Below are 21,869 nucleotides of genomic sequence, written 5' to 3' on the forward strand. Positions count from 1 at the left end.
GGAAATCCTTCGAATGAACCAAACTTTCATTTTATCTGCTGCATGGCCCCTTTAAAGGGGCCATGAAGACAACATGCAAGTTTGTTTTATTCGAAAGATTTGGTGTTTTATAGTGCCCCCAGCACTTGTCCGGAAGCAAACGATGCTTCATTCATTGAGGAATTAAACAGTTTAAGCCAAATTTTCAATTATTCTGCGGCATCGTTGGTTTTGCGAGGTCTGCGATGACGTATCCAGGGCGAATGCTTAAATGAACATAAATACGCAGCGAACGGCGAAACGCCTTGCATAGCGTTATCCCTGTGTAATTTGCGTTGGATTTTGTTGGCCTCAGCCAATCGCAACGAGCTGCCCATACTACGCCATAACTTCATGGCGGAAAAGAAGCTAGGGTGTCGCACGCCCATTCTGTTTTCCTCATTGCGCAGCCTATTGAGTGAAGTTTGCGTAAAAGTGATGTCAGTGCTATTCTAACGAGGCAATCTTTCGAATGAACCAAACTTGCATTTTGTCTTCATTGGCACTTCAAGTGCCCCATTCTTCGACAAAGCGCCACTGGTGTTGTCCGGTTGAGAAAATGGCCGTCGCTGTGAAGAGTGAATGAAAAACACTTGCGTGATCCGGTGGGACTCGAACCGGGGTCACACCGAACTCCCCCATGCCCAAAAACACGCATGGCCTCTTCTCCAGAAAAACGCCTTCCCCAATCCCGCAAAACTGAACCTAATCCACTACGCCCCTCCGCGGAATGTCCGGCATGCGCCACCTCAGTTCTTCCCACACCTTGGGGGTCCTTTCCTGCAAAAAGCAGTGGGAGGAGGTGCGGGAAAGCTCAGACTTGGTTGTGCAAAGCGCCCTGGTGAACACAAGCTGGGGGCCCCTTAGATCACAGACGTGTTTCTCTCTTTCTCTCCACTGCAGCAGCCACGCCGACTGTGCTATCCATGCGCGTTTCAAGCGGTAGAACAAAAGTTGGCGTTGTTGTCCCTTTCAGCACACGAACGCTAGGGGGAATGGCGTGGAACTATGAGTGCGTAATGTGGCAGCTATACAAAACTCTGGATTGAAAATGTAAACGTTCAAGTGCGTGTCGCGTGAACCCCGAACGTGATGGCACGAGAGTAGGACAGGTGCACACCAGACGCGCTAAACCGTGATTCTAGGGAAGCTGCAGTGGCGTGCCTCGCGCAGTAAGACGATGAAATGAAAGCGAACAGGCGCAAACACGGAGTAGCCTAAAAGGTCCAAGTAATCGCGCCAACAGACGAAGAAACGGAAGCGAAGACAGAGAAGTAAAGAAGTGAGCATCGCCAGGCTTCCGCCTTCGAGGCACCCGAGCAGATTTAAGTGCCCCGAGGAATGTCTGCTCGGACTGCGAAAAACGCCCTGCGCCAAAGCAAGATTATTGCTAATGCTCACAATAAAATGGCTGTAACTGTGTGTGCCCACCTTACGATTGCCCGCGGTCAATGCTCAAGAGAAATTAATTTCGCTGATACGTTCCACTTAAATTCCGTGTCACTTCTATGTCTCCAAAGCTTCGCTGGTCCTCCAGCTTCACAGAGTAGAATTGCTCACGAACTTAACGGGCTGGACATAGATTTCGCATTAAAAAAGCAAGAAAAATAACAGCTTACGCCTGTTGACCACTGCCGTATGGTAGAGCACTGTGTCCGGTTCGTCAGCGTTCGTGGGTCCCTGGGCAGCAACCACCGCCACTTTCCCGGTTGTCGCGATGGTCTTGTCGTAGGCATCCGCTGCGGGAAGAGACGTGCCTTCGGATTTTCTCCGTCACTGCTCTACGTTTCTGACCGCTTCCACAGTGAGTGTAACGGCTTTCACTTTTTCCCTGTGCGGCAGCTACCCGGAGAAGTGTATATTCAGAGGCTCGAGCCACAACAACGGCAATAGCCTGCAAGGACAGAAGCGCCCATGGCTTTGAGAAGCTCATGTTGTAAGTGCCAATACACAAAAGAGGCCTCGAATTGTGTCATTTTCTCCCATTTATTTATCAATGTATGATCACTAATATCTTTTTACGATGGAGGTTGCATTGTGCCTTAAGCTGTGCGGTGTAGATCCATTGATCACTTCCTTATTTTCTCACGATGTCACCATACCTTTTTGTCTGCGAGCTAAAAAATGTGAATCTCGTTTTATTCCGAATACAATATTTGCGTTTGAATTGGTCGTTGAAAGAAGTGCCCACGTTGAAGCGGATGAGTGTGGGAATATGTGAAGTCAACTCGTATAAACGCCTATTTCATTATGCACAAAGTTGTAGAGGGTTACTCAGAGTGTATTGGGACAGCATCAGTATCAGTACATGAACAGTTAAAAATTATTGGTTCTCGCTGCAGTTTCAGTATTTCCTTTTACAGGCATTTTGAGGTTTGTGATGTAGCCGCTGTCGCATGGTGTGCCTGTTATCTGGACTTTTGTTACCGTGTTTCACGCGCGTATCCAATGCTGCACCCAATTTTAAAATCATCATATCAGCGTGCGCAAGTGAAGGAACTTCGCACTGGTGGTGCAGAAACGAACGTGCGGTTGTGGAAGAATTTTCTTTAACGGTTCCTGGCCTTCTTTGAAGTTCTGTGGGCGCAGGAGTACTGTTTTTTCAATGCTCAATTGGTCTGGCATGACAACAGAATTTCGTAATTAAATAAACAGGCTACAGACCACAGGCCTCTCAAGAGCACCAGCACCAGCATAGATTCGATGTAGACTGCACAGAATGAGCTCCATTGGACTTACACTGAAAGTTGCTGTACGGCCGTAGAATGCTTATACGCAACAAATTTTCTGCTGCATTTTGGACAAAAACTAAATAAAAAAATCTCATTCTTACGGCCTACGTCATTTTATTGCAGATGTCGCACTCATCATACTCCGCACGTTGCATTAAAGCAAGTAATCACATGAAACGATGGCTATTTAATGCGATCCCAGCACAAGGTACCCGTTCGTGCAGTGTAATGTCACGAGCACAGATTTGCACCCCGTGGTCTGCGGATTTTCGCCCAGTTTATAACTTCACCTGGCCCTAAAATACTATCAAAATCAACACCAATACCATGAGAGAGACCCTAAAGGGGCCATATGAAGACAAAATACAACATTGTTCAATTTGACAAAACTAGCTTTGGTAACTCACACGGTACCTCCCAGTCACAGACGTTTTTCAACCGAAGCAATGCAACAAATATAAAACACTTTCATATTTAGCGCGGCAGGGACGTAATATGGGCAGGAGTGATGTATATAGGCCAGCAATAAAAAGTAGTTATGAGTGCGCGTTAGAATTCAAATGATGTGATCAATGGAGGCCCCTCTACACTCGCGCAATCATGTTCCGTGGCGGTGGCTAATTGGGTCGTTGGGTGCCAATCGCACAACACGATTCTGTGATGTCATAGAGAAATCGTCGGAAAGTGGGCGGGGATTGGCCTCTGCTTCATGTTTTATTTAGTATCTCGATTATTCCACTTAAGTTTGCGATAAAACTGGTATCATTGTTATTGGGACAATGCAGTCTTTTGAATGAACCAAACACGCATTTTATTTTCATAGCCTATAAAGGCGCTTGCAAACTACTGCGCTTTTAAATGCGGAGCATTTCTTAGGCTCGCCTGGTCCTCCGTCGTTGATGGCGGCGCCGTCCACACTGCGCATGCGCAACTCTCCTCCTTACACCCACAGCTCCGCGATACTACACTATAAAAAAAAGAAATAGTTAGCGGCGCCCGGTTTCGATCCCGCGACTCTCTGGCCGCAACGGGAGGTACGCGGTGCTCTTCCCACTACGCTACAAATCCGGGACAGGAGCAAGTGCTACGAACGCGCCTTATGTCCTTGACTCATTCAAACTACGTCAAGAAGATACTGATACAACGAAGGCACGCGAAGCTGAACGTCAACGGAAACGACGAACTGAAAACTTTAGAGCGGGATGCTGAATTTCCCGTTGGAAAGCTGTGGCGGGAAGCGCCACGCGCCTTGCAGCTCAACCAGCCCCGTCCGCAGCGCCTCTGATGCTGATTGTGGCAGGATGCTCCTAGGGATTGGCCAACCAAAGAATCCATCACGAGATAGGTTCGCGTTCAACCACCGTCGTCATCTTCCCGTAGGGGAACCGCCGAAGAAGAAGAATAACGAGAAGACAAAGCTGCGAAGAGGAGGGCGTGTACATTGCTCTCAGCCGGTGCACCAATGTCAACAACCTTTACCTCACCAAAGCTGACGGAGACTACCGATTCTACCACAGAGACAACATCGACAAGAACATGATGGACGAGTTTCGGCGCCTCGAGAACCACCGCCTACTCACCGTAACACAACAGCACTTGCGTGCCTTTGCCACCGGTGTGGACCCGGACGCGGCATTCCCTCTGGCGCTAGTAAAAACCAGATCACTCAACATAACGGCAACGCAATGGAACCACACGGAACCGCCACGATGCTTCGCATCCTCATCAGGGTTCCCCACGGGAAGATGGTGTAATTTTTTTTTCTTTCGGATAGGGAAGGGGGGGGGGGCTCGAGAACAACCTTAGCCCCCCCCCCCCTACTTCCTTCTTGAAAAAATATCCTGATGCCTGACGCAAGGTGTCGTTATTTTAAAACTATTATCATTATTATTAAACTACAATCCGTTTTCAAGGGCTATTCAGCACTATTTTGGTTTCTGGGACTTCACGTAGTGTTCTCCCAGTGATGTATTCAAAGCGTTAATTGCCTTTACCGCCCCGTTGGGGTGTAGCTCACCGCTCGCTTCTTAGGTTTCCAGTTCACACGTACGCGGGCACGTATGCACAGAACTGTTTGCAGTAGTACCATATAGCGCCAAGAGAATGCCTCCTCCCGAAACATCACCCACCTCCCTTTAAAAGTGAAATATTTAGTTTACCCGAAAGATCACCCGCCTTCTAAAATAGCGCTAGCGTCGACGCCTTTAAAAGCTCCCTCTGCGAAAACGTCCCTCGGCCACGAACAGCGCCGATGTCTCTATTTTGAACAAAAGAGACACAACGTGCCCAGTTTGACTGGCAACGAAAGGAGGGAGCGGTAGTAGACGGGGAGAGAAAAAAACCCGCCCGCATCTTCCCACGGGGGGAACTCGAGTAAATGCGTCGCATCTACTCGAGTCAAGCAAAGCGTCACGTCAAGCGAAAGCCAAGCAAAGACGCCCTTGACTGAATTCCGAACGCGCGCTCCGCCGCTTATATACACACCGCCCGCGTTCGAGGGAGAGGAGTACGGGGGAGAGACGCGCATGCGCACACTTCCGTACACAAGCGCGCGAACTTTCCACGCACCCACCACGCCGTTATCACGTGTACACGCCCTGCCGCTCCCACCTCCCCTCGCGGGAACCCCTGTGTAGATGCGACGCATGGGCGGAGCGCCGAAGGGACCGCATTTTATAGCGCGCATAACGTTGAGGGGACTGCATAAGCCGGTCCCAGTCGATGACGACGTTGGCGTACTTTTAAAGCGGCGTGGACTCTAGGTGTTTGAGCCAAGCGCGGATGTTGCTTCGCCAGAGAACGGCACACCGGTTATATGCGCAGCGCGCCCGAAGGAGAGGAAACCGCGGAAGAGAGAGTACTGCACATGCGCCGGCCCCAGCGCGTCTGCCGCGGCTATGACGCAACGTGCCGCGGCTATGACGCAACGCAATCCAACACAATCCACTTTAATCCAATCCAATCCAAATCCAATCCAACCGAATCCAAGCCAAGCCAATCCAATCGAATCCAATCCAGTGCCCCTCGCGAGAGTGTTCGCTATCGCCTCGACGCGACGCGCATGCGCAGTGAGCGTGTGGACGGCGCCGACGCCGACGCGGGACATCGTGCGACTAACAAATGCTCTGCATTTAAAAGTGCGGGGAGATGCCGTCTTGGAATCGTCCAAGCGTTGCGGCATCAACACAAGTTATGTCGGTTCTGAAGACGATGAGTCCAACCAACTGCTTGGCCTCTGCGAGCACGGAACTGGCGAGGGGTCTCGAAACTCGGGACAGCATGGTGGGCAAAGCGATGCAGCTCGTGTTCCACTCTGGCAGCGACGCATAGATGCCTTTGGCGACGATGAGTGAACAAAATAAAGGCGAATAATTCATTCATGTTCCAATTCGGTCCCTTATTTGTTCTTGAAGCACTTGACCCGAAAGATGGCCACCCCGTATTTTTCCCTTGATATCTGAAATTTGGGTGGGCGTTCTTTCGGAACTTTACGGTAATGCATTATTACTGCGGAGTTGCGCCGTTTATTGCGACGGCGGCCGCAGGATCGGCCGGGGCACTAAAAGTTGGCGCTGTAAAATGACCCAAATCTATCATGCACCACCCGCTAAGTGCCACATCGATTTGTTTCCGTCAAAAAGGTATACGAGCCAAGTATTTTGCCTCTCTTCTCCAAATTCTTCAGACACAATACTTTCGCTTAGAGAAGTGAGGACATAACTGTGATTATTTTAGGATGAAGATTAGGTTGGCGAAAATAAACTCTGTTTATTTGAAGGAGAGGCTCCTCAGTTGGGCCCGTAAAAACGCCATTTACCTAAGCGGTGTAAATACGGTGCAAATACAGTGTAAATACGCATGCTGTTCATCAGATCGCCGGGAGGGCTCTTCTAGGTGCAGCCACCGTCAACTCGCACTGCGAGAGAGATGTCTAACCTCCACCGGCATGCCATGCACGAATCCCACTAGCATGCGGCGTGTCGCTCCTCACGCTGAGGGAGCACGACGATTTCCGCAAAAACAGCCCTTGGGCGGCGGCACTGCAATGACAATTACCAAGATTTTTCCCCGCCTTGAAAAGCCCCAAAGGAAAACACTTGTGCCGGCGGCCACATCAATGGGTCCCTCAGCTGAGCTTGTCTGCGTCCTCCTTCGCTAGCGACCACTACATAACAACCAGTAACGCAATGCAGCACTGCGCACTGCACTTTTGAGCAGCGAATCACAGGCACCAACGTACACGTAGCCAGCTTGCGTGTGTAGACCACATCAACGATGCCGTCGGTGTAGCTAGAAGCGCTGAGCTTGAGGTCGTCGGTTCCACCAACCCTGGTGTCTGGACACACGCCGCCGTTGCTCGAACACTGCGACGGCAGGCGGGGCGGTCAGTGGCTCAACGCAAGCGTCATCCAGCGAAATGGCCCAAGGCATAGCTCATAATAATGCGCACAGGTCAAGCACCTCTGCTCAGCCCCTATAATGTGCGTGCACTCTTTAACCCTCCACCACCAGAACACGTCACCTGTGCCTTGGACGAAAGATAGTAGTCGACAATGGAGACTTGATTACTCGGTCCACGAATGAAGACCACCGCCACATCCGCGCCAACCATCAGGCTTCGGGATTTGTCACCGCTGATGCCAAACGCGGTCCACTGGCCCGGCACTGCGCACATTTGGACGGCGAGAAGCACATGCTCGTCGGTAATTCACTCGCGCAACATGCACTTCGGCTCACACATTTCGAGTAAACAGCAATTAAGCCAGCTGGAGTGGCCGATCCTTGTTGCCTCACGTAGCGGGCTCGACTAACTGCTTCGTAGCAACGCTCCGTTTTCCCACAGGCAGTGCATGTTAAGGCCTACGCAAGCGAGCAGCACTAGTCGAGTGTAGCACCCGCACAGACCGAAGTCACACATATTGCGAAGTGTTATTAGGCCACCTAGACACTAATAAATCGGGGAAGGATTTGAAGAGTTCAACAGTCATTGCACTATTGTGAGCGTTGGCGTATTCCTCTCAAAAGCTGGGGGGCTGTTGGATGCTATGTTTGCTCCCCATGAGGAGGAAGAGTAAAACTAACTCCGTACTCTTCTCGTTTGGGGCGGACTGCAGCCCCAGTTCCACTCCTGCACCAGAAAAGAGTGCACCTTCGCATCGTCTCCCTCTCCCCAGTAGGACGAGTAAAATTGCAATTTTATTCTTGTTCAGTGTGGGAGTAAGCATGGAGATGCACTCCTGCTATGCACGGCCACCAATTCATCAGCGATGTTTTATTTGCTTATGTATTTGCATAATATATAATGCAGTTGTATAAAAAGCGCCCGATTACTTCCGCCGTGCATTCGAAACGTGCAAGCATTGATTGATTGTTGGGTTTAACGCGCCGGCGTAACGCAGGCGATGAGGCGCGCGGTAGTGGAAGGCTCCGGATTAATTTTGACCACCTGGGGATCTTTACCATGCGCCGAAATCTCGTACACACGGGCGTTTTTGCTTTTCTGCTCCATCAGAAAAGCGGCCGCCACGGCCGGGAATAGAACCCGCGACCTCATGCTCAGCAGCACAACGCCTTAGCCACTGAGCCACCACGGCGGGTTAAACGTGCAAGCATATGAATTCGTCTAACGATTGCACGCAGCCTTCAGTGATATGAATGCAGCAAGCTTGACAAAACTAAAAAAGCGCATGTGTCAATTGTTTTTTTTTTTGTTTTTCCTCAGCCATGGGTTCGCTATCGACATTTAAAAAGTCGGCAGACCATGCATCATAAAAGGTGCGCCCCGATTTCAGCGGAGCTGATGGCAATTTCGACTCGCGTTGCGCGTGGCCCCGTGCATGCCAAACATGCATGCGTGCGAAAGACGTCGTCAGTGATCGGGACGATCTCTTGCGTCTACGGAAACCGACACAGGAGGTGTACGCACCAAGACCGGGTGGGCGACTGACTGGTCACGTGAGACCGCGATATCCCGCTAACACGGAATATGGAGGCGAAACTAAAGTTCACCGGGTGAGGGCAGCGCTGATTGTATCGCGAAGAGGTGCCCTTATCGTTTCGCGGAAGTCTGGGGAGTTCCCCCTTGCTTTCCACGAATTCCGAGTCAAGAGGTTCAACGTGTCAGAAGATCCAACGAGTCAAAAAACCAATATGGACTTTTTGACTCGTTGGATCTCTCGACTCGTTGGATCTCTTGACTCGTTGGACCTCTTGACTCACCGTGGACCTTTTGACGCGGGTAAGGCGAGTCAAGAGGTCCACATTGTAACAAATCATGTTAAGCCCACCGCCAAAGAAAAAAGAACCAAGAGCAGACAGTCAAGCTCGGAAACCCGAAACTCACCGTGGAGCGCCTGCGGAGGTCGGACCCAGGCAGGGCGACCGCTTCGCCCTCACCGAGATTCTAGTCGCGGTGTAATTTCGAACAGTTGAAATTATAATGCTTCTGTATATAAAAGTTGTGTATGTATACAAGTAATGTGTCAGTGGTGTATATATTGATGAGAACATGTATTGCTTTACTTTTACCAGCGCCTGACCGCGCCGTGCTATCTTAGCTTTTTCGAGCTGAGCCTGGGTTTGCTCTTTTTGTTGTATGCTACGCCATGCAACCTTGTTTAATAGGAAGAGGGTTTCTCCCTGTCCTCACTGGCCTAGACTTCTCTCCTTTGATCAAGAATGTTGTCGATCTAATTCAATGGTTCAGGAAAGAATAGCGCTGAGAAATAAATGCTCGCCGGGCAAACGCTATAGCATCCCATTTGACGACGCTCAACTGTGCATGTCGCTTTGTTGGCGGCCTTTTCGCCGCTTGAATTTACTTTTTGATTCCTGCTGAGCACATCTTCGCTCCAATAAACTTTGCTTACTGAAAGAACCTTGCACATTTCTCGGCAATGTTAAAATATATACATGTGCCACTGGCATAAGTTGTGCCAGTGGCACGAACAACTTGTGGCATAAGTTGTTTCCTATATGTAGTTCCCCTGATCATCAAATGATACAGCTGTAACAGTGCGTTTATGTTTGAATAAATATCTCATAACACCTTTCTTATGTCAAATAACAACCACAGCGCTTAAACAGTAACTGACAGGGCGTGTCTGCGTTGTCAGACATTGGCGGAGACTGAATGATTTTGCTCTACAGACACGAGGAAACGCGAATTCTGTGTTATGCGCTGAAAGAAGATTAGTTAGGTCAGGAGACTATAGCATTCGGCAACCTTTTGAAGGGGCCCTGACTGCTAGTTACGATTTAAAAAACCAGTATAACACGCCAGATCCAAATGCTGAATAACTTACCCATGGAAATATTCGTCATTACGAATACTGAGATTCATAAAAGGGAAGGTTAAACGTGGATTGCTGAGGCAAACTTCCATAGAATTGATATAAAATGCGTCCTATACTCGGGTACAGTTTTGAAACAACAACGGAAGCGGCCCCTGCGCCTCATCCCCGTAGCCGGCTGCTTCTCCGTGCGGCGCAAGAGCGCGCTGCTGCGAGTAGTTTGGGCGTGACACGAGACGTTTGCTTGGTTTTTCGCACTTCACCTGCTTGTAAACCACTGCAGCGACAACAAACAAACTAGGTGGCAAAAAAAAAAAAAAAGGCTATGTCATCCACTTTTCAAAACGCAAGCGCGAATCGACGTCGCGGGCCACTTTAGTGGGGCGATACAATACATGAGCTATCGTACACACTAAACTTTTTTACACCCTTTTAGCCAAAAAGGGCGTAGCATAGGTGGAAAAAGGGTGTTGGGAGGCCTTTACACCCTTTTTCTTGAGTCTCAACACCCTTTTTCTAGCTCTACGCCCTTTTTGTTTGAAAATAAGGGTGTTGATCAACTTCAACACCCTTGGTTTTTCTTAGGGTGTTGAAAAGGTGTGGAAAAGGTGTTCAGCTGTTCATTGAATAAGGCCATGTTCGGATGCATAATAGCACTGTAAAGAAGAAGACATCCCCTCATATACTCCTCTACTCGCAAGAAATTTCCAAACGCAACAAAAAAAATAATTGCTCTTATGCAATGATCGCTCGTTTCCTTATTGGGTGCACCTCATGCCCCAAGTTTAGCTTTGGCACGTGAAACACCAATTTGAACCTTCAAAATTAAGAAGACTGTAGTCGTGTGGCGAAAAGGATGTTTACGAACTGCAACACGCTTGGCTTTCTGTAGGTTGTTGAAACGGTGTGAAATAGGTGTTCAGTTGCAAAAAAAGAACAGCGGAGCTGGGGGTCGACCTAGTTTCTTCCGGTGTTGCTAGGTTTTGTTATGTTTGCTAAGGTTTACAATGTTCTTGCTAAGCCAGGATGACCGCTCAGGTATGAGGCCAAATTTAACCAGATTTTACAAGGCTGTTCCAGTGTGCCCGCCTTCCCCCCCCCCCTCCCCATTTCCAGGAGATCCAAGAGGGAAACAAGGTAGGTCGGCCCCCAGCGTTGCTGTTTCTCCAGTCTTGCACCACTATTGCAAGCTGCCCGAATTTTTTTACCTTTTAGAATCCAAAAAAGACTAGTACCTTTGAAATGGTAGAGTAAGAGGTGCGGATACGCATACGCCCCTTGTGCTCACACTCTAACAAGCTCGAAAGCCGACTTCACTGTCATAATACCCTATCTGCGGTGGTGCACCCTTTACAGGCGCCCCAGTTTTTTCTTTGTGTGTTTTTGCTAATGTTGCCGAAACTACCTCCTGAAGCTTAAAGAGCTTCACTGGTAATAAATTATGCCAATTCATATTGCTGTAAACATCGTGAGGCACAACCCCCCCCCCGCCTGCTTGTAGAGAATGTTCAGTCCACCCGTGTAAACATGTACAAAATGCCTCCAAAATTGGAGGTCTCTCCACATTTTTTCTTCGTTGGCGGTCTTTTCTCACACCCTTTTTTTCTTTACGCCCTGTTTCTTAGTTTCGAACACCCTAATTTGTAGCTTTACACCCTTCTGGGAAAAATGGTGTTGAAATAATGAACACCCTTTCTGAAGGGTGTTGAGGTGGCAGGGAAGATTTGTATGATATTTAATAAAATTCTTTAAGTTACGGATCAGAAAAACTACCGCGTAATTAAAAAGTTTTTGCAAATTCACGTGTTGCTTTGTATATTCTCGTAGTAAAATCCATACTTCCAAAATTAGCGCTAAAATATCAGTTTTTTGCGACAAGCCCACCGACTCCATCTGGAGGCTTTCCTCTGCTGGGTATAAAAGCAAGAACAGCACATGTATTGCTAAGTAAGTATGCACTCCCTGTACCGCTTGCATCCCGTGTTCCAACTGTAACTTGTACGTATTGGCTGTTTGTGTTGAATGCTGCGCGCTCCGCCGTTTGACATTGCCTCTGCGCATGCCATCACCTCAAAAAAAGGGTGTGACTCCACACCCTTTTTTTAGGGTGTTGAGCATCCTCAACACCCTTTTTTTAGGGTGTTGAGCTCATCACCCTTTTTTCATCCATACACCCTTTTTATGCCAAAACACCTTTTAAGGGTGTTAGCCATGGGACAAGATTTTTACACCCTTTTCGGCCCAAAAGGGTGTAAAAAAGTTTAGTGTGTAATTCGCAACTTGCACCCGAGTATGGAACTCGTACACTGGAATGCAGATACCAGATTCTGAAAGTCCGAAATATGTCGCTCAAGCAGTCAATAATCGTCACCAGAAGTCATTAATAGCAATAAAACCATTCATTGTGCCAAACAGTATCTGCGTACTTTTCACCGATAACAATGCAGTTGTATGTCTTGTCTAGAATTGTCAAAATAGATAGAGAAGTCATAAACCATCACATGCAGCCATCAATCGAAATATAGACCTGCATAAATTACATGACAAAATATTACTAGGACATTTTACCGGCTAGAGCTATTCTATAAGATGAAAATAAGGGGTTGTTAAGAACGGCTGTGGGGTGAATTATAAACAGAAAAGAATTGAAAATCTGCAAACATTCAGAAAATTGTCTACTATGTCTTAAGTCTTATGTAGATTTCCTCGATTTGGTCTTTGGGTGCTTCCAGCCCGGCTGCCGCGAGGACCAAATCAAACGCTTTAGTCTATAAATTCCATGTAAAGGAGTTTAGTGTACTCTGCGGATTTTTCTATCACTTGATTGACGACATGGATGTGATCCATGGTTTAGTACCCTTTTCTAAACCCCGCCTGCTCTCTGGGGCTGTCCCCTATGCGCCTAACTATAACTTTGGTAAACAGCTAGTGAAAAACTGAAAGTAGGCTGATGTGTCTGTAGTTCTTGAGGTCCTTAGGATCTCCCTTCTTATGAACCAGAATACTGTTGGCGTTTTTCTAGGCTATGGACACTTTTTGAGTCTTCAAGCCTTCTGAAAATAGTACAGCAAGCTTTTCCAGTACAATATCTACTCCCTCCTTCAAAAGATCCACGGTTATGAACGAAGGTCTTAAACCAAGCGTACATAATTGTTCATTGTAGTTAGTTTTGTCTTTCAGCTTGTAATCAACTCATTTGTAATTTTTATGCGTACATAGTTATAAATATGTGTTGCAAATATACTCTTCTACATTTACCTGTAATGCAATAAATACCACGTGGAAAACAAGCAAAAAAAAGCCATGATAGCTCAATCGGATAGACGCCGGTTGCATAGCGCGAGGAACCGAGGTTCGATTTCGACCACGGGGAGCATTTGTTTTGTTTCCAATTGGCTGCACATGTTATTGTTCCCCGCCGCCGCTAACCCTGTCATGCCCCTCGGGCCTCAGGGGTGGCCCAGTGGTTAGTTTGTCGGTTTCACGGCGTAAAGATCCCGGGTTGAATTCCCGGGACCTCCGCACCAACATTTTCTTTACGTTTCGAGGTTTTTGGTTTCGCAAGACGAATCGGTGTCGGCCTAAACAGCCCTAGTTCTGTTAGAAAAGTGAAATCGGTCGCAGCCTGCTTGCCGGAGCGATCACAGTCGGCGCAGAAATGGATCCACCTCCGCTTGGATTCCCCTCTTGACGAGGCGACGTCGTAATGCAACGGCGCTATCTTGACCCTCAATTTGAGAAAGCAAACAGTAGCTAGATATACTTGCATCTTGGTCCTGTTCTGCTTTAAACTGCGATACGCACCTACTGTGCCGCTCACGTCGTAGCAAGCGAGGTGAACTTACTGGCTTTAGCACGCAGGCGAAAGGTGACGGTGTCTGTCTCAAGACGCCAGCCCACTTGTATCATGTCAGGGATGATAGCTTCGCAGTTGTCGAAACTCGACCCACCTTTCTGCAACTGCGACAGCCAGTGTGTTAGACGATGACAATGGCAAACTCGCCAAGTATCTCACCTGCTTACTCAGAGACTCAATGTGCGGAGGGACGTTGAGGTTTTTCGGGATCTTGGCTTGGATAAAAGACTCTGTGTAGCTTATGCAGTACACCGAGAACCAGTCAATGTCGTCCACTGTGAGCTCGCCCGGTAAAGTGAGGCGCAAGTCCATGGTGGCGTAACCTTTCAGTCTTTGAACTCTGCAGAGAATGAGAAGAAAACGCAGTTTGTAATGACCCACTTAACCACAGATCTCGTACAACTGGGACATGAATGCAGTTGGAGCTTCGATTTGCGCCCAGACGAGGCCGCATGGGTGAGCAGACCGCATCCGGGATTTTGTGGCGCAGCGTAGAAACGCCAACGTACAGAGACCAAGGCGCCGACCGCGTCGGAGCGCAAACTCTCTTTTAAAAGTGACAATGCAAGAGTTAACAACAACAGCAAACGCATATCGTCTAAGATTAAAACAGCGCGAGGGACAGGACGAGAAAGGCTGACAAGGACGGGCGCTGTCCTTGGCAGCCTTTCTCGTCCCGTCCCTTGCGCTGTTTCAATCATGGATCCGTACCGACTCGCCCAGCTTCGCACTCTTGTTCAGTATCATCTAATCTAGAGTGCCTGTATGTAGCTCCGCTAGGGGAGCAGCTTTGGGCATCCATCTGCCATCTTCAGTTAAAAATTGGCGCTGCCCGCGGCATAGCCAGCCGGGAGGCATATATAGGAAACGCGGCGCAGGCGGCTGTGCAGAGGCGACGCGCTCACGGGGACCGCCGTCTGCAGCGGCCCCCGTGCCCACAACTTAACAGGGTGCAGCACTGAAAGCGAGCCAGTGTAAATCAGACGCGAAACTCTGCGAAGTCCACTCAAAGCCGCCGGCGTCCACAGATTTTACTACTACATTTCCTAAGAAATATGCTCGCGGCGTACTGTGCGCCTGCATGATAAGGCCAAGCGTGGGGGTATGGTTAATGTTTGGAATTTCCTGGAGTTTTTTATTTTTGCTAGCTTTGTCATTGAAGATGATATAAACATACGGACTACCAAAGGCTAAAAGGCTGAAGCCCTTCGCGGCGAACTGCGTCGGAACCCTGCCAAAGACAGCGGCCTCCAGAGAAGTCAGAAATAATCAGGATCTCCAACAGCAGATGCAAAAGCCCGGGAGACCTAAACGTCATGCTGGAAGGACAAAAAATCAAAGTCGACTTTGACTCTGGATACAGAGCGACCTAAAGGCCAACTACACTATACAGATGCTCAAGTAGACCATACAGCAGAGGAGTTATGCAATATCAGACTCCCCCAATGCACAGCCACGAGTAAGCTAAAAAAACATAGCAAACACCTTCGAGGAGATCAAAGAAGTCACGCTGATCGCTCAAAAACAAAGCCAATATACACTAGAACAGGCCGATCATAGTCGAAAGAGTATACGCACGCCCGCGGATAAAACCAACATCGCAAGCAAAGTTTCGACCATGACAAAGACATACGCAGAAAACTATTTATATCACCGATACCAAAACACATGGACAAGACAGCCCACCAAGGAAGAAGAAAAGCAGCAATAGCATAACTCCACGGAGACCCTTACACAGTCTACACCGAAGCATCGATGTAAAAAAACAACCGCGATGGTCATAGATTCTGACCACAACCTAATAGAGTGTCAAGAACACGAATCCCAAGAAAGCGGAGGCCGGGGGGGGGGGGGGCAGTAGCAGGCCTTGCCCGGAGAGAGACAGCAGAAGAGCGTGCACATAATTACAAACTCCAAGCAAGCTTCGTTAAAGGAAGGAGTGGCAGCAACGGCTGTGGGGAGGAAAGGCTGGAAGCATCCAGGGGGGCACGCAGAGCACTCCTCCTGTCCCCTCACAAAAAAAGCTAAACGCCATGGAAGCCACCTCCTGGAGACAGAGAAGTACTTAGCGAAACCTCCACAGGTATAGCCTCATTTACCCTGGAAAATGTATACCGCCCACATTGTCCAACCTGCAGCAGCACTGCCGCGTCACCTGGGAGTGCAACAGCAACTGGCGCGCAGACGTAACACCAGAGGAAAAACTTGAGCTATGGGAGGCAGCCCTGGCCAGCTCGAGCCTGGAAGACCAGCTCCATCTGGTCAACCTGGCCCTGGATAAGGACAGACTCAAAGTGAGTCCTGGACCCCACCAATCAGCGACATCAAAGTCTTGTTTATCAATAAAAGATTGGTATTGTTGTATGCGTGCGCAGCTGCAAAACGAACATCCCTGTGTGTGTGCTATATAACGCGGTCACCGGCAAAGTCGAACGTACACCGCTGAAAACAAAAGTGTGTGCGTGTATGTGTGCTTTTCTTAGAGACAGCCGCTCAAGAGGACTAAAATTTTCTCGCACCGCCGCGCCCAAATTCTGTCATCTGCTAAGAGCTTCGCTGGTCACCCACTTTCGCATGGCCGGAATGGCGAGTGTGTGCCCAAATTATCTGCCGCCTGGCGGAGTTGCCCGGATATGTGCGGTTTAAACTGGCCGAATGCACTGCTAGGTGCCGCTAGAGCCAACAGCACCAGGAAGCCTCTTCTCCTTTATGCTTCGCTTGTCTTGTGTTTGGTGCCGGTTGCGGCACCAAACGGGGGCAGAATTTTTATCTGTTTTACTCAAAGGGGCCGTGAAGAGATTTTCGAAAAAATTGTCGCGCGGGTAATTAGAACCTCGCAAGCTTCAAAAACAAACTATGCATATCTGTGTCGTTGCACGTATCGGCAAATAGGTAAAAAAAAAAATGCAGTTTCACCTAGGCTTGCCTCCCCGAGTCGTGAAGTGACGTCAGCTACCCCTTGTCTGCCCAACATGTCGGCACAGAGCGGGATCGCAAAGGGTCACATACAGCTACAGCATCGGCGCATGATCAAATTCGCCCGCTACTGTACAGGAGATGTCTGATCTCTGAAACGGCTGATCAACATGGTCGAACCCCCAGTCAACAACGCGGGTGAGTTTACGCCGTTTCGGACTAGCCTAAAACGTTGGTCTGCTAGCCCGTATTCTTGTTCAAGCTTGTCGACGTCTGTCTCACATAGCCTCTGATGTGAGTTACGCGAACGTAAACTTCCAGACCTGACGAGATAAATGACTGAAAGCTTAAAATGGGAATTTACAGCATGGATACGTTTATTGAAGAAATTTCGAGTAATCGGAAAGGAAAGCCAAAACATCTTTTACTCTTGAGGCGCCAAAATAACGAGCGAGAAGCAGTGGTATTGGCGGTGAGATGTTTGAGTGGCGCCCCCTGGCTCTGACGTCGGCTTAGGGACTCGCGCCGCTGTCGTCTTACACTCCGCTTGTGAGGGTCAGCAGTGCTTGCGGTAGAAATCGCCGATTTGATGCTTTAGTGCATTAAAAAGCGTATTTCTGGTAATTCACTTATTTTCGCCAGTTTATGACATATCTGAATTATATCAAGCTGTATCCACTACAAGTTTGCAGCTCACGAGGAGAGAGAGAACAACTTTCTTCAAGCATCGGTCAGAAGATCGTGCGTAACTTGTCCTTTCTAGCTTATTCGCGAGGTTTAGCGCTCAGAGCTCCTCGAAAGTATTCAAAATGCGTAGGCTTCCCTACACTATTTTTTAGATACTCTTATGAAGACTCAACAGTCTAAAGCTACGTACCAAGCAGCGGCCCCTACACGCGCATCGCACAGCAGGAAATAAAGCGGCTGCCCTCTATTTATTTCTATTGTTGTTGACTTGCATCAGATGAATGTTTCTGTTCACAACGCTTTAATATTTCTTTGCCGTCACGAACGTTTTGTTAGGAGACTCGGGAATGTTTGGGAGGCTCGCAAATTTTGTGGACAATTTCTTCAGGTAGCGTGGCAGACATCCCCTGCTTCAAAAATCAGCTTTCGTTATGGTTGCGTGCAAGAAGGTGCATATCCGCACCGTGCGTTGTTTATTCACATGCAAATACAATGAGAAGGTCTGGGCTACGCCACCGCGATCGCGCCCAAGACAACGTTGCACAAAGTACTAAAAGGCGGCTTCGATATCGTGCTCCAAATTTTTATCGTAGCTATCGTTATCATACCAAACTGATGCTCAACCCGAACAATTATGACATGATTACGGTGTTGAAGCCTTGATATACTCGCTAACGAGCGCAATAGATAGTATACGTGCATATATTACAAGAATGAAAATCGATCGATATTTCCAAGCAGCTCTTTATTGTTTTCAAACCCTTCTAGGCGTAAAGAACAAATCGTGGCCTTCTCTATGGCGTTCTATAAATTGAAGAAAGCTACTTTTACTTTATTGTCCTAGACTGAGGACTCCGCCCACTAATCAGCTGGATTTTACTGTTAAAGTTGTCTCCTCCTGCTACTCCTCCTCCTCCTAGTTTTGAGTGCAGTTTTCCTTTAACGAATATCTGAATATTTTGAAGATATGGCTGTGGAAAATGTACCGAAATATCCTTCCAGATCGGAGCAAACATAGTGTTACTGCATCTTTACCGTAGACGTGACTCGTTTTGCTCAATAAACCTCCATACTGGTCATAAGCCTGGTATAAGCCCAGCACGCCCCTATACACACAGTGGGTTATTTGGAACTCAACCTACAGTTTTTGCAGCACATAGTGCATGTCGGCATACTTTCATACCATGACAACGTAAAGTGATGTGATACAAAACTTTCGAGCGTTCGACAAGGTTGCAAAAACTGTTTCACCTTACATATCATTGCGGGGAATCGTAATGCCTTCTGCCAAAGCCGACAGCCCCGAAGGCCTTGAGTTTGTTTTGGTCTTGTATTTTCGCTGTTGTCGGTTACTAGCAGCTGGCTGTTCCCTTTGTTCGAAAGATTGCTCACTACAGAAGCTGACGCCTAGCTCCGACTCTTCACGCTCGCACAGGACCGGCTTTCCAAGGAATGGGGCGACGCCGGCAATGTGTCTTTTCTAGCCGTATCCAAGAGAGAGAGAGAGAGACTTTATTTATGGCCAGCAAGGAGTGGGAGGTCGGGATGCGCAGAGCCTCCACTTTCCACCCACGTTCACGACGTCTTCGGGACTAGGCCCCACCGGCGTCGGCGTGAGCGGTGCGCGAAATGTACTCGGGAGTTCGTCCCTTTCCCCCCCGTCTGCGACTCGCTCCGCTTCTGCCTGGCGAGAGCAGCCTCGAGCTGCTGGACGGCTAGAGTTTGTGCGTCCAGGTCCGTCGAATATACGGCACTCGTTATGGTGTCCGGCAGCCGGCCGTAGAGGTCAGCAGCTTCCACGGGGTGCACTGCACAGTTCCACAGGATGTGGGCCAGAGTTGCGCGATGTTGCCCGCACACACTACACAGGTCACTGGCGTAAAACTATGCTTTAACTCACGCCTTGATCTAGTGGATGCGATTTTAAGTCTATTCTTATGATAAAACGTTACGAACACGCAAAATATGGTGCGCACAAGCACCAGACGTCAACCGGGCGCAAAGAAACACCAGGAGGAGCAAGCCCGAGTGAAGCAGACGACAAACGCACGAATCCCTAACCCGACGTCACGGAGGCGCGCTTCGCAGCGCCGCCCGTGGTCGCGCTCACCGCCAATACAGCGCGTCGCCGAGTCCCAGCATCGCGCAGTTCGGTTGCTTTCATGCAATGAACACTGCTGTTAACGTTGTTTCGTTAATTGCGTATGCTCCCTTATGGCCTGAAGAAGCGCTCAACAGTAAGATGGTGGTTAAAGCATACGGTAGATTGTAATTTATGAAAACGAACCGGAGTGCTGGGCTACAAATACGGAGGAGCTTTTATTGCCCAGTTTTCTGCCGAGCGCGCTCTTCACGCCAGCGGTCGAATGGGTAAAGTGCCTGACTTCAATGCATCCGGGCCGGAGGCACTTTTTTTGCTTCAGTGGCGTTGTGCCACCTGGTATGAAAAAGGCAAGCTTCCGAAGAGAATTCGGCAAACCAACTTTTTTGAACTTCAGCAGCGAAACTGAGTACAAACGGGCCGTACAAACAGCCAGTGGGTTCAAGTTCTGCTACAATGGTAGCCAGACAACTGAAGCGGTCGGTCACATATAAAACTGTATAGCGACCGATAAAGAAGCATTATTTTTAAAATGTCGGGTGTGCAGCGTTACAAAATAAATACACAAAGAGCGTTTAACTCTTGAATGTTCTTAGCTTAACCTGCGCTGCCGACCGACGATATTGCATGGTCGCTTCGGAGTTGCTCGCGCCGCCAACCGAAGCGCCCCCACCGCTCGTCGGCCGCCGTCGGAAGCGTGGCGGCGAGGCTTTTCTTTTCTCCATGCGGCGAGGCTCCCACAGTCACGACGGGCGGCTTTCCCGCAGGCCTCTCCAGTCGACGAGCTGTGGAGGCCGTAATGCGGGTGTTGCGGGAGGCGTTCGGTGCCGCCGCGCGTACTTGAGGCACACAAGGGTTGAAACTTGTGTCGGTACCGAATCATTTTGATGTACTTGGGGTTTTACCTGGTGGAACTGCATGAATGGGCGGAACAGCAGCGAGGAGGAGGAATAAATTCATTTCTTCAACTGGTTATTAGAAAAGGGTGTCGTTTGCTTGAGGAGCAGAGGGGCCCCTATAGCAGGGACCCTGTAGCTCTGGCTGCGCTCGCGGCACGTCGTACCAGCTGTCGCTGACCTCCCGGGTCAGAGCTGAGCAACGCAGCTTTCCACTGCTCAAGAGCTGGGTTGGGTATTCGGGGAACGTTTGGAATGTCGGGGAAGGCCCCCGTGATGTGGTGAAGGAAGACGTACTAAGTGGTGCAGGAGGGGGGCATTTGTTTGAATGGTGCATTGTGTATAGGGTACATGGTGCGGGATCCCTTCCTAGGTGCGGGAAGGGATTTGTTTGTGGTTCACGCAAGAATGTCGCCTCTTCCCTGGTTGAGGATTTGTGCGGAAGAGGAGGACAGGGCTTGTCGGGTGAGCCGCTGGTGCTGTAGAATTGAGTTGTACGGCAGCATCGTAGGCTCCGTGTAATAATCCTCGAGTGCCGCCCGGGAGGCATGGGCTCGGGCGACAGCGTTAGCTCGCTAATTGCCACGAAGAGAGTTGCTATTTGTAATTACTGAGTGTGGGCGCAAATCACACACATGACATGCCTCGTAAAGGTCGCCTCTACTTTCGAGATATGCCGATCAGAAAAATTTGTCCTCGTGATTATCTACGCTCTTCAAACCGCACCAGAGCAGAACGACAGAAAGCCGTGCACAACAACGCTGCGCTGACCGCCCCCGGCATTCCACCGACGAGCTGTCAGCCACGGGCGGCGCTGTTAGCTGAAGCGACAGTGGTGCCATACAACGGCCGCCCAAGGAACTGAAGGGGGACCCACCCGATCGGGTGATTCCCCTGCTAGTTCCCGAGGAAGTTTTTTTTTTTTCGATTAACGGAGTACGTACGTTCCAGTCTCGTCTGGTATCTTGGTTCCATGTCGTCCTGGTCTCGCTCCCTTTCCAGCCAGAAAGAACGCATCTGAAACAGCAAGAAGCAGATTCATTAGACGCGTAATGCAGATTTGTGGACGACCTTGAGCTGCACAAAATTTACACCATCTTCCCGCGAGGGGAATCATGGGGTAGATGCGACGCATCGGGGGTTTCCGTTGCGTTTCCGTTATGTTAGCGTGTACATTGTTGTCGTGTGTCCATATATTTTACGCAGCATGTTCACCCCCGATGCGTTGCATCTACCCCATTGTTCCCCTCGCGGGAAGATGGTGTAAATTTTTATCGGGGTGGCCGGTGCTTGTTACGGTTGCGCCGACCATCGCGATGGCAGGCCTGTTAGTCTCCATTCAAATCATCGGTGGTCATCGGAGGATGTCAT

The 21,869-nt window shown here is 49.1% G+C and overlaps 1 protein-coding gene across 2 annotated transcripts in view; it reads right to left on the bottom strand.

Annotated features, from left to right (window-relative positions):
- Window positions 1-21,869, bottom strand: part of LOC144156309 (protein Skeletor, isoforms B/C-like) — a 219,706-nt gene that overhangs the window by 16,947 nt on the left and 180,890 nt on the right. The window contains exons 12-17 of one of the 2 annotated variants that reach the window (XM_077688286.1): window positions 21,443-21,515; window positions 14,058-14,238; window positions 13,888-14,002; window positions 7,273-7,415; window positions 6,991-7,114; window positions 1,638-1,757 (exon numbers count right to left, since the gene is read on the bottom strand). In XM_077688286.1, the coding sequence (XP_077544412.1) occupies window positions 1,638-1,757; window positions 6,991-7,114; window positions 7,273-7,415; window positions 13,888-14,002; window positions 14,058-14,238; window positions 21,443-21,515 (756 nt within the window). The remainder of the gene's footprint in view (window positions 1-1,637; window positions 1,758-6,990; window positions 7,115-7,272; window positions 7,416-13,887; window positions 14,003-14,057; window positions 14,239-21,442; window positions 21,516-21,869) is intronic. The other variant, XM_077688285.1, reaches the window with a different exon arrangement.

Source organism: Haemaphysalis longicornis, unplaced genomic scaffold (assembly GCF_048455015.1).
Source record: "Haemaphysalis longicornis isolate Haplotype H1 unplaced genomic scaffold, Haemaphysalis longicornis Haplotype H1 scaffold_1, whole genome shotgun sequence".
Taxonomy (NCBI): Eukaryota; Metazoa; Arthropoda; class Arachnida; order Ixodida; family Ixodidae; genus Haemaphysalis; species Haemaphysalis longicornis.